At 43.6% G+C, this 14,808-nt stretch overlaps 1 protein-coding gene across 5 annotated transcripts; it reads right to left on the reverse strand.

Moving 5' to 3' along the window:
- LOC111982598 (protein phosphatase 1G-like) lies at nucleotides 1-9,476 on the reverse strand. 5 transcript variants are annotated; one of them, XM_024014186.1, is made up of 9 exons: nucleotides 9,107-9,476; nucleotides 3,112-3,143; nucleotides 1,315-1,364; nucleotides 1,002-1,070; nucleotides 874-900; nucleotides 679-714; nucleotides 470-517; nucleotides 205-251; nucleotides 1-74 (listed from the first exon to the last, which is right to left on the reverse strand). In XM_024014186.1, the coding sequence occupies exons 1-9, from the start codon at nucleotides 9,157-9,159 to the stop codon at nucleotides 14-16; spliced, it is 423 nt and encodes a 140-aa protein (XP_023869954.1). In that variant the 5' UTR covers nucleotides 9,160-9,476; the 3' UTR covers nucleotides 1-13. The 5 variants fall into 5 exon arrangements, with proteins under 5 accessions (XP_023869954.1, XP_023869956.1, XP_023869957.1 ...); XM_024014188.1 differs by lacking the exon at nucleotides 1,315-1,364 and adding an exon at nucleotides 2,590-2,936 and having other exon boundaries at nucleotides 679-717; XM_024014189.1 differs by lacking the exon at nucleotides 1,315-1,364 and adding an exon at nucleotides 2,590-2,939.
- Nucleotides 9,477-14,808: the final 5,332 nt, after the last annotated feature.

Genomic DNA, 14,808 nt, shown 5'->3' on the forward strand with positions numbered 1-14,808 from the left:
ACAGGTAGAACAGCTACTCACTGTAGGCGTCCTTTAGAGATCCTCCTGGGAGTAACCAGTTCATTGCYTTGACTCTGATTGAGAAACAGACATGGTACTAAGATTAGCCCCTGTTCCTCTAGTGAGTCTACAGCCATACTGTATGTCTCTGAAGCTTTATTACACAACTATCATTCAATTCCACAATCAAACAAATGTACTTACCCGCTGGACAGCCTTGCATTTTTCACAGCATGGCTTGGGGGGCACATCTGACAAAGGAGAGGTCAAAAGTCAAACTAGGCACTCCCTCTAGGGGAGTACTCTACCTCTCAGACTATGATTTGCAGACACATAAACCTATGAATGCACCCAGATATCCTCTCTCTAGCCTTTCAACCATTACAATCTCCTTTGTCTAGGATAGCTCGACATTTTGTGGAAAAAGCTAAACATTTGGTAGTAGAATGACTTGTCAAACTGGGGATACCTTTAGCAAGGGAATCCTCTGCATCAGGTTGAGGAGCCGACTCTGACTCTGTGGAGAGATAAGTTACTCCTCATGAAGGAAGTTGGGGGAGAGGAGCAATCGTTCTACTCAGGACATTCTGAGGTGAAAGAGGCTATTCTGTATCTGTATTTCAGAGGCAGGATAAGGCAGATATAGGCATTGTGTCTGACGTTTTAGTTCCCACTCACCATTACAGGAACCCTCAACGTCAGGCTCCTCGGATTCTACTGGGACAAGACAAAAAATAATACAATTATTTCTAAAAAAAAAGATCCTAACTGACTGAGTAAAGACACAAGCCAGGTGCTGGTGTGACCGTGTATCATCACAGATTGTAAATTATTTTGATGAAGCTGACAGAACAAGGGCTGTGTTTTTCTCACCTCCTTCTTCTTTCTCAGCAGAGCCGTCTGTTGAAAGACAAACAGAGAGAACGTTATGTTAGAGGGTGGGATAAAGCCTGAAGATTCATACTGTGATGGAGAGTTTTTGATCTCTAGCAGCCGCTCACCAGAATCCTCCTCCTCCTCTTCGTCCTCCTCTTCTTCAGAACTCTCCTCTGTAGATGTCCCTGCATTGTCTGTCAGAAAAATCCATAGGACATGGAGGGATGAACTTTGAAAACGTTTCTCATTCTAAGTGTACTTTCAAATAAAGAGGGGTGAGGGAAATTGATTGGTAGTTCAAACATGACTTGAGAGGGGGTCTATATGCCTATATGCAGCTCAGAGACCATTAGAGTTCTGTTCGAGTAGTGTTCACGGGGGGGGGGGGGCTTCTCTTTGAGTGAAACCTCACTCTATACGAGGAAAATACAAACATACTGCAAAGGTGTGTCCATCTGAGCCACTGTTATCATTTTCAGTCAGATTATCTGTAACAAATGAACTTTTATTAGAGATGTCTTGGGTAAGGGGTTAATATGGAATTAGGAACTCTCCTCTCTCCATCTTTCCACCCCACTTTACCCATAATGCAGAGAGGTTTACAGTAACCTGGGGCGGCAGGTAGCCTAGTGGTTAGAGCGTTGGGCTTGGAACCAAAAGTTTGCTGGATGGAATCCCTGAGCTGACATGGTAAAAATCTGTCGTTCTGCCCCTGAACAAGGCAGTTAACCCACTGTTCCCCGGTAGGCCGTCATTGTAAATAAGAATTTGTTCTTAACTGACTTGGCTAGCTAAATAAAACATGTAAAAACCCCAGGGGACTGGCCCTCTGTGGGACCTGCCCCAAACAACTCCAGCCCATCCCCTGAGAGTTTTCTGAAGGATGTCTACCCTAGGCCTATTACTAAGAAACGGCAGAAAAAGAATATCATACATTATCGATTTGTAGCCTTTTATTTACTGTCTGACTGAGCATTATCTAAATATTGCACTTCTGTTGTCAAACTGTGACTAAGTTCATTCTGATGAGCTCATCAGTGTATTCCGTCTTCACTCACATCACACCACATTGCTCATCTGAAACTTCCACTCTGATTCCTCACTAATGTAGATGAATGCAAACTGGATACAGTATGTATATGAGCGTGTTGTAATTCGGTGATATGTCTGTGGTTTTTCTATGTATAGTGCTGAGGGCCCCTGTGTCAGAGCTGTAACTTTACAGAAGCAGATATTCTCATTCAGAAATTCAGAATGACTTATACATTGTATGCTTCATACTGTAAGTGCATCTAAAGTAGGGCTGTAATGATTGTGTAACGATTAATTGCCATGCAAATGGTCACAATTACTGCTATGATTGTCATTTTTGTAGAATTTTTATATATTTTGTAATGCATCATAATGCCACTTTGAAAATAAGCTACGGGATACCTAATGAATACAACACAGCTTTGGCGAAAATTTCTCAAAAGCAAATGTTTTTGACTTCTTGGAACTTCTGTAAATCAAGCTTTTCCACCCAAATCATTGTAAAATTATTACCAACTTCACCCTTTTCATGTTAAAATAAAAAAACTGCTACTGGGTAAACTATATCTACTTGAAAATAAAGTTGAATCTCCCTATCTTAAAATTAATGTATTAAGAATATATATTTTTTCACGGTTATTATCAATAATTGTCCTAATCTAAAGTGAAACTATGGCCTACCTGGTAAGATAGAGTGAAGTGAACTGGTGCCCTGGTGTACAGACATGGCTAGCTCCAGGGGTATCTGTACCCAGCAGGAGTGAGTCTGGGTCAGGCCTTCTAGCTGAGAGCCTGGCATTGGCAGAGGGGAAGCTAATAGATGGAGCCTGTCCTCTCTGGGGCAGGGAGCCTCATCTCAGACTGAGAACCAGCCAGGTCTCTCTCTCTGCTCTACAAACATCCCTCTCTCTTGCTCGTTCTCCCTCCCTCTCCCCTTATCTCTTTCCCCCCCATCTCTCCATCTGTGTTCTCATATGCCTCCAATCGCTCTCTGCCTCATCTAACATCCACGTCTACTCTCAGACAGCCTGCTTTATCAGCCCAATGTACATCTCACACACACACACAGAGAGAGATATTGTTACTGGTGTTGACTGCCATCTGCTGGTCTAATTAAAGATCACATTAATTCAGAACTTGTTGCCACATGAGACAAAACAAAACATTTCATGCACAATCAAACAAAGACCGAACGGTGCTTACCCTTCTGGTCAGGGGCAGGGATGTCTCCATCTCTGTTGGTTAAAAGAGAAAGGAAATGATAAGTACATCCCAAGACGTTATCAAAATGGAATTAAGAGAATACAACTTCAGTTTATGGACCAGTGGGGGAGGGGATTATGGGTGTGGAGAAGAGGGGGTGGAGCTGAACTGTCCAGCTGCAGACCCATCTCTGTCTTCACTTCCTCTCTCTGATGTACAGACAAATGCTCATTCAACTGAGGCACAAAAACAGGAAGTGGAGAAGCTGCCAAAATCTCACGTTCATGACATCAGCCCATCCTCCAGTGTGGTGTGGAACCCCCACCCCATACATACTGACCCAGTTTTACACACTAGCGTTGGACGGCTGGTACTGCAAAGCCATGGAAAGGAACTGGCCGATAATAGTGCTTGTGATCATAAACCGTAAGTTCTTAAAGAGACAGTATCAGAAAACATCAAAAGTTGATCTAACATCAAGACACAAAGGGAAGGGTTTTGCAGTTAGCAGTGTTACAGGTTTATATAACCCATAATAATGTGTATCATCCAGAGGTTGTCTCTCAGCCTCAGACAAAGCGTGCCGCTTGGTGATTCAGTCTGTGACTTGTGTGAACAAGTTCAGCATGCACAGAGAACTAGGTCAACAGTATGTATTTTTTTATTTTACTCCAACCTAAAAATACTGCCCTTAGGTGATCAAAAGCCAGAGTAGACTCAAGTGTAGTCTTTAGTCCTTTACCACAGAGGAGATTAGGAATATAGTAAAAACACTTTACTAAGTTGGCATGTGTTTACAACCTCTTTGATAATAAGAAAGTAATTAATCATGATAACTGTGCATGGTGCCTGCAGATAAGGTCCTGAAACAATGATTGAATTGTGACCAAAATGCATAGGCCATTTCTAGTTCTGTGTCGTGAATATTGTCACTCTTTTAGATTTAATGAAACCTGACAAGCGAGTGGTCCTCATCCTCATTGTCCTCAGACAGGAGTACAGGAAAAACTGTTTACTTTTCAAGGTCAATGTTCGACACAGCCAACAGGTTTCTGTATCACAACACAACTGTTATACATTTCCATGGCAGTCATATTCACACATGTACTCTGCCCGTGACTTTCTGTCACGCCCTGATCTGTTTCACCTGTCTTTGTGATTGTCTCCACCCACCTCCAGGTGTCACCCGTTTTCCCCATTATTCCCAGGGTATTTATTCCTGTGTTCTCTGTTTGTCTGTCAGTTCACCTTGTCTTGTTTAGTCAACCAGCGTGTTTTTCCGTGCTTCTGCTTTTTCCCTGTCTGCTTTTCTAGTCTTCCTGGTTTTGACCTTTTGCCTGCCGTGACCTTGAGCCTGCCTGCCTCCCTGTACCGTTTGGAACTCTGACCTGGTTATGAATTTTTGCCTGTCCTCGACCTGCCCCTTGTTGTTTAATAAATATCAGAGACTCAAACCATCTGCATCTGGGTCTCGCCCTGTGTTATTATACTTTCAGCCTCTATCCATCTCTCTGTCAATTCTTTCTCTTTATTTCTCTTTGCCCTCTCTTCAACCCTGGCCTCTCACCATCTCTTACTTCTCTCCCACTCATACAAAACAAAACCCTCCCCTTCCTTTCTTGTCTCTCTCACCCCTTCTCTCTCTGTCTGTGTCTCTGTGGTGCGATAAGGCCACAGTTTTTGCATGTTTCCTACAGCCTTACATGAGCACACTGAAAGCCTGTGAACAAGAGATAGGCAATAGTCAGTTAGTTCTAGTGCTATAGTTTTTGTCACAGCTCCAATTTAGCCTTGTGTACCTCAGTAGGTTAACATATCACACACCTTCAGTCACAACATTAATGATACACTAAACTGTCAAGTATGAGGATAAAACGTTATGCCTTCATGAGGGGTCATTTATTCTGCAGGTATTGTGCATTGTATATTTATGTATACTGAACAAAAATATAAACTCAACATTTCAACGATTTTACTGAGTTACAGTTCATATAAGGAAATCAGTCAATTTAAATAAATACATTTAGGCTCACCTACTCGGGAGCAAGGTCCACCCACTGGGGAAACAGGCCTAGCCAATCAGAATTAGTTTTTCCCCGCAAAAGGTCTTTATTACAGACAGAAATACTCCTCCGTTTCATCAGCTGTCCGTGTGGCTGGTCTCAGATGATCCTGCAGGTGAAGAAGCCAGATGTGGAGGTCCTGGGCTGGCTTGGTTACATGTGGTCTGCGGTTGGACGTACTGCCAAATTCTCCAAAACAACGTTGGAGGCAGCTTATGGTAGAGAAATGAACATTCTATTCTCTGGCAACAGCTCTGGTGGACATTCCTGCAGGGAGCAAGGCCCACCCACTGGGGATCCAGGCCCAGCCAATCAGATGATCCCGCAGGTGAAGAAGGCAGATGTGGTGGTCCTGGGCTGGCTACACGTGGTCTGCAGTTGTGAGGCCGCTTGACCGTACTGCCAAATTCTCTAAAACAACTTATGTTAAAGAAATGAACATCAAATTCTCTGGCAACAGTTCTGGTGGACATTCCTGCAGTCAGCATGCCAATTACACACTCCCTCAAAACTTGATACATGTGGCATTGTGTTGTGTGACAAAACTGCACATTTTAGAGTGGCCTTTTATTGTCCCCAGCACATGGTACACCTGTGTAATGACCATGCGGTTTAATTGGCTTCTTGATATGCCACACCTGTCAGGTGGATGGATTATCTTGGCAAAGGAAAAATGCTCACTAACAGGGATGTAAACATATTTGTGCACAAAATTTGAGAGAAATAAGCTTTTTGTGTGAATGAAACATTTCTGTGATCTTTTATTTCAGCTCATGAAACATCGGACCAACACTTTACATGTTGCATTTATGTTTTTGTTCAGTATAATTGAATATCTACAATACCAGTCAAAAGTTTGGACACATACCTACTCATTATTTAATACACATTGTAGAATACTAGTGAAGACATCAAAACAATGAAATAACACATATGGAATCATGTAGTAACCAAAAAAGTGTTAAACAAATGTTTGAGATTCTTCAAAGTACCCACCCATTGCCTTGATGACAGCTTTGCACACCGTTCGCATTCTTTCAACCAGCTTCATGGGGTAGTCACCTGGTACGCATTTCAATTAGGTGTGCCCTGTTAAAAGTTAATTTGTGGAATTTCTTTCCTTCTTTATGCATTTAAGACAATCAGTTGTGTTGTGACAAGGAATACAAGGTATACAGAAGATAGCCCTATTTGGTAAAAGACCAAGTCCATATTATGACAAGAACAGCTCAAATAAGCAAAGAGAAATGACAGTCCATCATTATTTTAAGACAGGAAGGTCAGTCAATACAGAACATTTCAAGAACTTTGAAAGTTTCTTCAAGTGCAATCACAAAAACCATCAAGCGCTACAGTATGATGAAACTGGCTCTCATGAGGACCGCCACAGGAAAGGAAGACCCAAAGTTACCTCTGCTGCAGAAGATAAATTCATTAGAGTTACCAGCCTCAGAAATTGCAGCCCAAATAAATGCTTCACTGAGTTCAAGTAACAAACACATCTCACCATCAACTGTTCAGAGGAGAATGCGTCAATCAGGCCTTCATGGTCGAAATTGCTGCCAAGAAACCACTACTAAAGGACACCAATGAGAAGAAGAGACTTGCTTGGGCCAAGAAACACGAGCAATGGACATTAGACCGGTGGAAATCTGTCCTTTGGTCTGATGAGTCCAAATTTTAGATTTTTGGTTCCAACCGCTGTGTCTTTGTGAGACAGAGTAGGTGAACGGATGATCTCCACATGTGTGGTTCCCACCGTGAAGCATGGAGGAGGAGGTGTGATGGTGTGCGGTTGCTTTGGTGGTGACACTGTCGGTGATTTATTTAGAATTCAAGGCACACTTAACCAGCATGGCTACCACAGCATTCTGCAGCGATACGCCATCCCATCTGGTTTGCACTATCATTTGTTTTTCAACAGGACAATGACCCAACACACCTCCAGGCTGTGTAAGGGCTATTTGACCAAGAAGGAGTGTGTGGAGTGCTACATCAGATGACCTGGCCTCCACAATCACCCGACCTCAACCCAATTAAGATGGTTTGGGATGAGTTGGACCTCAGAGTGAAGGAAAAGCAGCCATCAAGTGCTCAGCATATGAGGGAACTCCTTCAAGACAGTTGGAAAAGCATTCCAGGTTAAGCTTGTTGAGAGAATGCCAAGAGTGTGCAAAGCTATCATCGAGACAAAGGGTGGCTACTTTGGAGAATCTTAAATTGTTTTTTGTTTGTCACATCGATATAAATGATTCGGGAGGCAGACGCAGGAATGCGTAATATGGGTTTTTATTAAGCCCCAAATTACGGCAACGAAGACCAAACAAACACATAACAAAAACACAGGGTTGAAACCCAAACAAAAGAGCGAGGAGTATCTTGAATAAATAACACAAGCGCACAATGATTATCACACGGGACGAGACCCGTAATCATCTGCGCAATCCACAAGGGCACAAAAACCCAAAACACACAGCACAGGTACTCACACGCACCAACGGCCATAGTAACAATAATGGACAGCACCATGGTGAACAAAGGGCACATATATACAAACACAATCAGTGGGAATAGGGGCCAGGTGTGAGCAATGAAAGTTCCAGAGGAATCCGTGACATTGTTTAACACTTTTTGGGTTACAACATGATCCCATATGTGTTATTTCATAGTTTTGATGTCTTAACTATTATTCTACAATGTAGAAAGTAGTACAAATAAAGAAAAACCCTGGAATGAGCTGGTGTGTCAAACTTTTGACTGGTACTGTATATATGTCAGCACTTCGGTGACACTCAAGCCTCTTCAGTGATTTGAGCGTTGAATTGTCTAACCAGAATGTTGATTATTTAAGTCAGTGGCAAAAGGGTGTGGCATGGTGGCAAGGTGCCAAATGTGTCTTGTTTCTCCAGCAGCCTGTGGTGTGATAGAAAACCAGGAAACCACAATAACTATTGACCTAGTGTTCCCCTTGGATATAAGTCACCATCTATCACCTTTAACTGCCCTGGGGCTCATGGTTACTCACCACACAAACACTATTCATCATTTACTACACAAAGGGGACAATGTAGAACGTTTTCTACATTTCTACAACTACATTTTACGGTATAAAACATTACAATAATTGTAGTAACACTGTGGTTACAGAAGTGATATGGGTTAAAAAATAATAAGTCCTTGACTATCAAGCTTCACTGGAAAAAGTCCCAATAGCCTAATTCAAGACGATTATATGATACATGGTATGGTATATACCATATATGGTATATTATTTGGTACATCGATGCTCCTATACATATAACAACGAAGCTAGTTTACCTTTACTATATTCAAGCACTTTCACATGGCAGGTGTTTAATGAAGAACGACCTGGCTGGCACGCTTTTAAACAGCTGAAACAATGCATCTTGAGACAAAATAGCCTAACTCTGGCAGTGAAAAATGCAGTGGTGAAGGACAGATACACGCAAGTGGTTTCGTTTTCAAGTTAAAAGAGACGGTTGTATTGAGAACCCAAAAATGATTGTTGCATTGTGTTGGCCTACAGAATAACATCGTTCTATAGTTGTAACTCGCCGTATAGCCATATTGCTTGGGCGATGGGCATGTTTGTGTTATGATCAGTCAACAACACAGCATCTTGTGCGTTACAACGCGATCATGGCGTCCCCTCTCACTTTTGGGGTCTGTCTTCAATAAAATAAAAATACATGGTTGCAACTATTTTGGGTCTTATATGTTTTTTTTATAAATCGAGAACTAAGTTACCAGCTAAGGGTAGCAAGCAGCAACAACAAAGGAAGAGCTCTTTCCGGATTCGACAGAACATTGCGGCGCACATATTTGTCAGTGTGAATGCAACCTCATGCATATATAGGCTACGTGCAAGACTAAATCTCGCCATTATTTGGCTATGTATTTAAGATGCTTACCCTTCATCCAGGTTACAAGCGGCTCCGCAGCTCGCCATTCTCGCCACCATCATGTGCCCTTTGAGGAACTTAAACCTTAGGTTTTGATTTGGTCGTTTTTGCTTCACGGTCGTGATGTTCCGTGATAGCACCTGCCTGTCTCTCTGTCAGAAATCATCTCCTTTTAAAATTATACCTTGACTTTACATCAAATAGGACGATGTAAGCTCTCAAAACAAATACACTCTCCCATAGTAGGCATAGGTTTAGTTTAGGCTAAAATATGCTGATTTTACTACCATGTAGTACATGGATGTCTTATTGTCTACAATTCAAAATGATTTAGAAATAGCTGCAAAAGCTCAGCCCTGGAGCAATAAAAGTGCGCACGAACAGCTCAGTGGGAGGAGTATATTATCCCGCCAATTAGTTTGGGCCAATGATTTACATTACTCTAGTCCGCTTTTTCATTGAAACAAGACGCCTGGCTGCATGGCTCTTCTGGGTTTCTTTCCCGTCAATTCTGATCAATGAGAACTCTGATTACTATGGTGGGGACATTACATATATACCACAAGGAAGATTATCTGGGCTGCCAAAATGATTTTAATTATTGAAGATGACTAAAGTTTACAGCTTTCATGCTAAAATACGGCTACTGATACTAAAATAAATTGTCATACTGCTGCCACATTGTATTAAATGGGCAGACCTTTTGATATCCAGGCGTTAAGTTGTAGATATTTCTCACCCTTTCTTTGTAACATTGTATCTATATCTAGGGGACTCCCGAATGGCGCAGCGGTCTAATGCACTGCATCTCRGTACTTGAGGCGTCACTATAGACACAGCCTGGATACGAACCAGGGTATCACAACCGGCCGTGATTGGGAGTCCCATGGGGCGGCGCACAATTGGCCCAGCGTCGTCCGGATTTGGCCGGTGTATGTCATCATTGTAAATACGAATTTGTTCTTAACCGACTTGTCTAGTTAAATAAATGTTAAATAACCCAAAGTAGGTCAAGTCAATGGTCTCGTGTCAAAAGTTCATTTTTTTGCGGGAAAATATAAACCCGTAAGTCTGCAGTACACGAAACCAACCACTAGATATCGCAATCTACAATAAGAAAAACACAATGTTCTTTTGCCAGAGAAGTTCCCAGTTAACTATTTCTTGATCACGTCTATTGGCCAGTTCATCTTTACTTGAATAGAAAACCTAGAAGGCCTATCTCTAGTCTATTCTACAGAGTGAGAGTGTGCTATGTGTGGGTGCCCCCCTCCCCAGCTCTTTCGGCTTTCCTGTCTTTCTCTGTGTGTGATGTCCAGGAACAGAGGAATGAGTGCAAGATCAAGGGCTTTCCTATCGATCTGGTGCTCATTTGGAGTGGATGAGTGAATCTCGTCTCCCATCTCTCCTTCTCCGGGACTACAGTTACTTGCACATGGTGTGTCTGTGTATGTGTCTGTCTGTGTCTGTGTGTATATATGTGTGCGGCAACAGACAGTGACAGAGAGTTGGAACAAACCGGGTGACCACAGATAAATTATACAGGTCTACAACCCTACAGGGAGAACTCAGCCCCTCAATGTCCCCTCGCAGGGACAAGACACACATTGAGCTGAGGCTGGATCAATACCTTGCCTGCCTGAGCTGCTGTGCTGGGGGAATCCAGAGATGAGAGGAGACCATGCAGTGTCGAAGACACAGCTGGGGGAGAGAAGTAGAGAAATGTAGGACCACTGGCTTGCCGGTCTGAGTGCTCTGTTAATCGTGTTTGATGTACAGGGGAGGGGAGAGGACTCTCCAAGTGCCACCCTGAGGAGTAGTTGGCACTGCTCAATCCATTCATACTTCTCCTCTGGTGTAGAGTAACTGGACGAGTTAGGAAGATTGATAGTCACACGGCTGGTCTTTAATCGTAGTGAAGTATGAATCTCACCCACTCCCACACCCTGATGCTCGGACATAGGAAATCCACGTGTGTCAAAACAGCGGCAAGTCACAAGTTGTCTGCGGGGACCGCCCTAGTGATCTGTGTGTCTGGATGAAACACACAGTCAGAGTTGCAAATGTTTAAGTAAAGATCCATGCTCAAAATACCAACAGACCCTGTCTCCTGGCCATAGTGGACTGGGAACATAACATTATCGGTTCCAACACACTAAGTATGTGAGTAGCATAGAGTATTATGCATTGAGAACAGGGTCCCTGGAACAAGGAATAAGCCTTTCTTTGGTTTGAATTCTAAAGCTATGGCGGTGGGTAAGGACAGGCTTCTTTAGGATGGACCAGACAGTTTGGAAGGAATGAATGTCACCATGTTCACTCGGGGGGTTAATATTGTTACGCCTTTGTTGCTTCTGGAAGAGGCGCTTGCCTACCATCGCAACTTATATCACAAGTCCACAGCGGAATACACACACACACACACACACACACACACACACACACACCAACACCGGATAGCACACACACGACACACACACACACAACACACACCCACCACAGCCACACACACACACACGACACACACCACCACACAACAACACACACACACACATCAGACACACACACACACACATATTATATATAACGAGGTATCCTCTTACTCTGGAGACAAGGGATGTCGTTTCCTCTCAACTCAGTTCCATTTCAATAGGCTCAGGGTTAATGATCATTGAACAGTGAACAAAAGATGCAGGTCTGCTGCACCCCTAAACACATCTAGCTATAGACTGTCTGACAGGGTCTGGACAGGATCCAGTCTTTTCAGTCTAGAGATGAGCCGTTGAGTCATGTCTCACAGTACTGAAGTTCACCGGTTAAAATATCCCCATAACAAAAGAGAGAGATACAGTACACATTTCAAGTGTGCAGGCCCATGCATGGGCTCTTTAAGTGAGATTCCAGAGTCGGTCCCCAGATCATCTTTAAGTTATCTTTCATATGTCAACTTTATGTTAATGGGGCTGACTTGTGGCATTCATGCAGTTATATGTGTGTCCCAAGGGCTGTGTGTGTGTGGATATGACACCTACACACTGATACTAAAGAGAGATCTAGACTTTGGCAACAGTCTCTCTCCCACCACAGAGGACTGGCTTTAATTGTTGTGCGTTCTCACATATTAACAGATTTCCTGTCTCTTGGCGTCCGTAAAAATGGGATGGAAGGATGGAGACAGTAATTTAGGAAGGAAGAAAAAAGAGAGAAGTCAGCATGGTCCCAAGGGAACTTTGATGTGAGTAACTCACCCCTCTCTCACCCTCCATCACAAACAACTTACATTTTTCCCCCTTTTTCCCACTGTATCTCTCTCTCTCTCTGACTTCCTCTTTCCTTCTCTCTCTCTCTCTCTGTTGTTGATTCTATGTTTCTGAGCCTTCAGGGAAGTTGGTGCATTCACAGAGGCGACCGTGGGATGAGTCCCAGTATGGGACGTGGGCGTTGGAAGGATGAGACACGGATGAAGGACGCAGTCTGGCACCCTGGACACCCCCTCCCCCCTCCCTCCATGTGTGAGTTAACTCAGCGTAGGCAGGGGTTCAAAAGTCCCCCAGCCCCCCTATCACCACCCCCACACACACCATCCTGAATCCTAACACATGGAGAAGAATATCCTATATTTAACCACCTGGCTCTGTGGCGAGAGATGTGTGTGTGTTTGTGTGTGTGTGTGTGTGTGTGTGTGTGTGTGTGCACGCTCGTGCATGTGTGTATATGTTAGAGTGTACGCAAAATGTAACTATCTACAGCAGAGAGAATGCGTGTAAGCGAGAGTTTATATATGCATGCGATTATGTGTGTAGCCTAAGCACTGAGTCATCTGCAGCTGGGCGTGTAGGTGGACTGCCAGGGTGTCTGACAGGGGGTGAGGGTGTCCCTGTGCTCGGGTGGTTTTAGGGGCTTTCTACGCCCCGGGCCGGTTGCGTCTACTTCTGCCCACTCAATTCCCTCTGACAGGATTTTCCCCCACTAAATCTAGTGTCTGTGAGTTTGTGAATTGTTTCTCCAGGCCATGGAATCCCCCTCCGGTAGGTCTTACCTTACTCTGTGGGTGAGAGAGCTTCAGCAATTAAGAAGACCTGATGAGCATGTCTCTCTCCCTGTGTTCCCCCTCTCTCCCCTTAGGTAGTGACTCTGCACTCAGTGAGGAGACTAATAGGGTGGCTGATATGTAGGAAATTGCATCATCTTACCCTATTCAATGTGCAGGAACAATGACCTTTGATCCTTGACACATGACCACAGAGTATGTCATCAGGTCAGACACAATCACCTATTTTACCATCATGGACTGTCTTTGAGTTTAATTTTACTGTGCGTATGTTCTGCCTCTTTAAATGTGAGAAAATAATTCAAAGTACAGTATTCTCAAATTGAACAAACAACATTTACAAACAAACTTATTCAATGTTTAATATGGGTCCAACGGAACAGCTTTCCCTGACAGAAAAATGCCCGTTTGAGAGACAATGAGCTTGTACTCTGTGGATCGGGGAGGAAATCTTCAAAGAGTCTTCCCCCAACTGGTTTGTGATTCCTGGCAGACACTGGTTGCCTGTCGCTGGCAACCCAAACAAACCTGGGAGACAAGGGAGAATGGGAGCGAGAGAGGCGAGTAAGGGGTTGACAGAACAGACAGGTGTGGCAGGTGTGTGTTTGTGTTATAGTGTGTATGTGTATGTGTCCATGTAAAAACTGAATGGCCAGATGTGCCAGGAAGGCAGAGAGAAGGAATAACAGAGGAAGGGTGTGGTCCAGAGGGAATTGTCACACTAAAAGAGAGAGAAACCAGTAGACAGAGATAGAGAGTGTGTATGTGTGTGTGCGAGCGAGCGAGCGAGCGAGCGAGCGAGAGACTAATGGTTCTTTATTGAAAGAGAAATGTGTTTTACATGGGAAGTTTTATCTTCTAGGTTTTCCCCTCCACAGCTCTGTTAGGAGGAGAGCATGGTAGTGTATCTTACAGCAGAGATCAAGAGAAAGGAAAACACAGAGATATAGGAAGAGGGGCAGAGAGACTTTTACTGAATGTCAAGCTATCGCTTCTGCTCACAACAACATGTCGTCAATATGCCTAACTGTAAGGTAATTGCCACAATCATGACTAAACATGAAGCCATACATTCAGATGAATGGTAGCTCTGATGAGACCAATCACAAAGCAGAAATGATCAGTTGACTTCCCCCTAGTCCGACTCCTAACCCTCACCATTTGGGTGTAAAATGCAAAACTGAACTTAGATCAGCGTCTAGTGGCAACTGCTCTGCCTAAGTTGGACCCCTCCTCCCTCCCCTTCTCACTTCTATAACAAGATTTTAGCTTCCTCTTTTCTGAAAAGAGAGAGTTTAGCTTCTCTCTTCAAAGGAAGGCCAAGCTTTGATTAATCTCCAAGCCAAGGAACATACAAATGTGAGTGGAAGAGAAACAAACACACACCACACACGTGCACACACGTGCACACACACACACACACACGCACACACACACGCGCGCACGCGCACGCAAGTACACACAGCCCAAAGCTCTGAGCCGGCAGGGCGATAAGAGTAGGGAAGTATGTGGGTGTGAAATAGCTGTGGTGTGGGATTTTCTGGATTCACACAATTTACTCTGTGTTTTTTAAATGCAGGTCCTATTTATTACAGTCTAAACTAATGGGAATCCGTGAACGCTGTATTCACCCACGCAGCATCCTGCCATTCTTTACTTA

Source organism: Salvelinus sp. IW2-2015, linkage group LG22 (genome assembly GCF_002910315.2).
Source record: "Salvelinus sp. IW2-2015 linkage group LG22, ASM291031v2, whole genome shotgun sequence".
NCBI lineage: Eukaryota > Metazoa > Chordata > Actinopteri > Salmoniformes > Salmonidae > Salvelinus > Salvelinus sp. IW2-2015.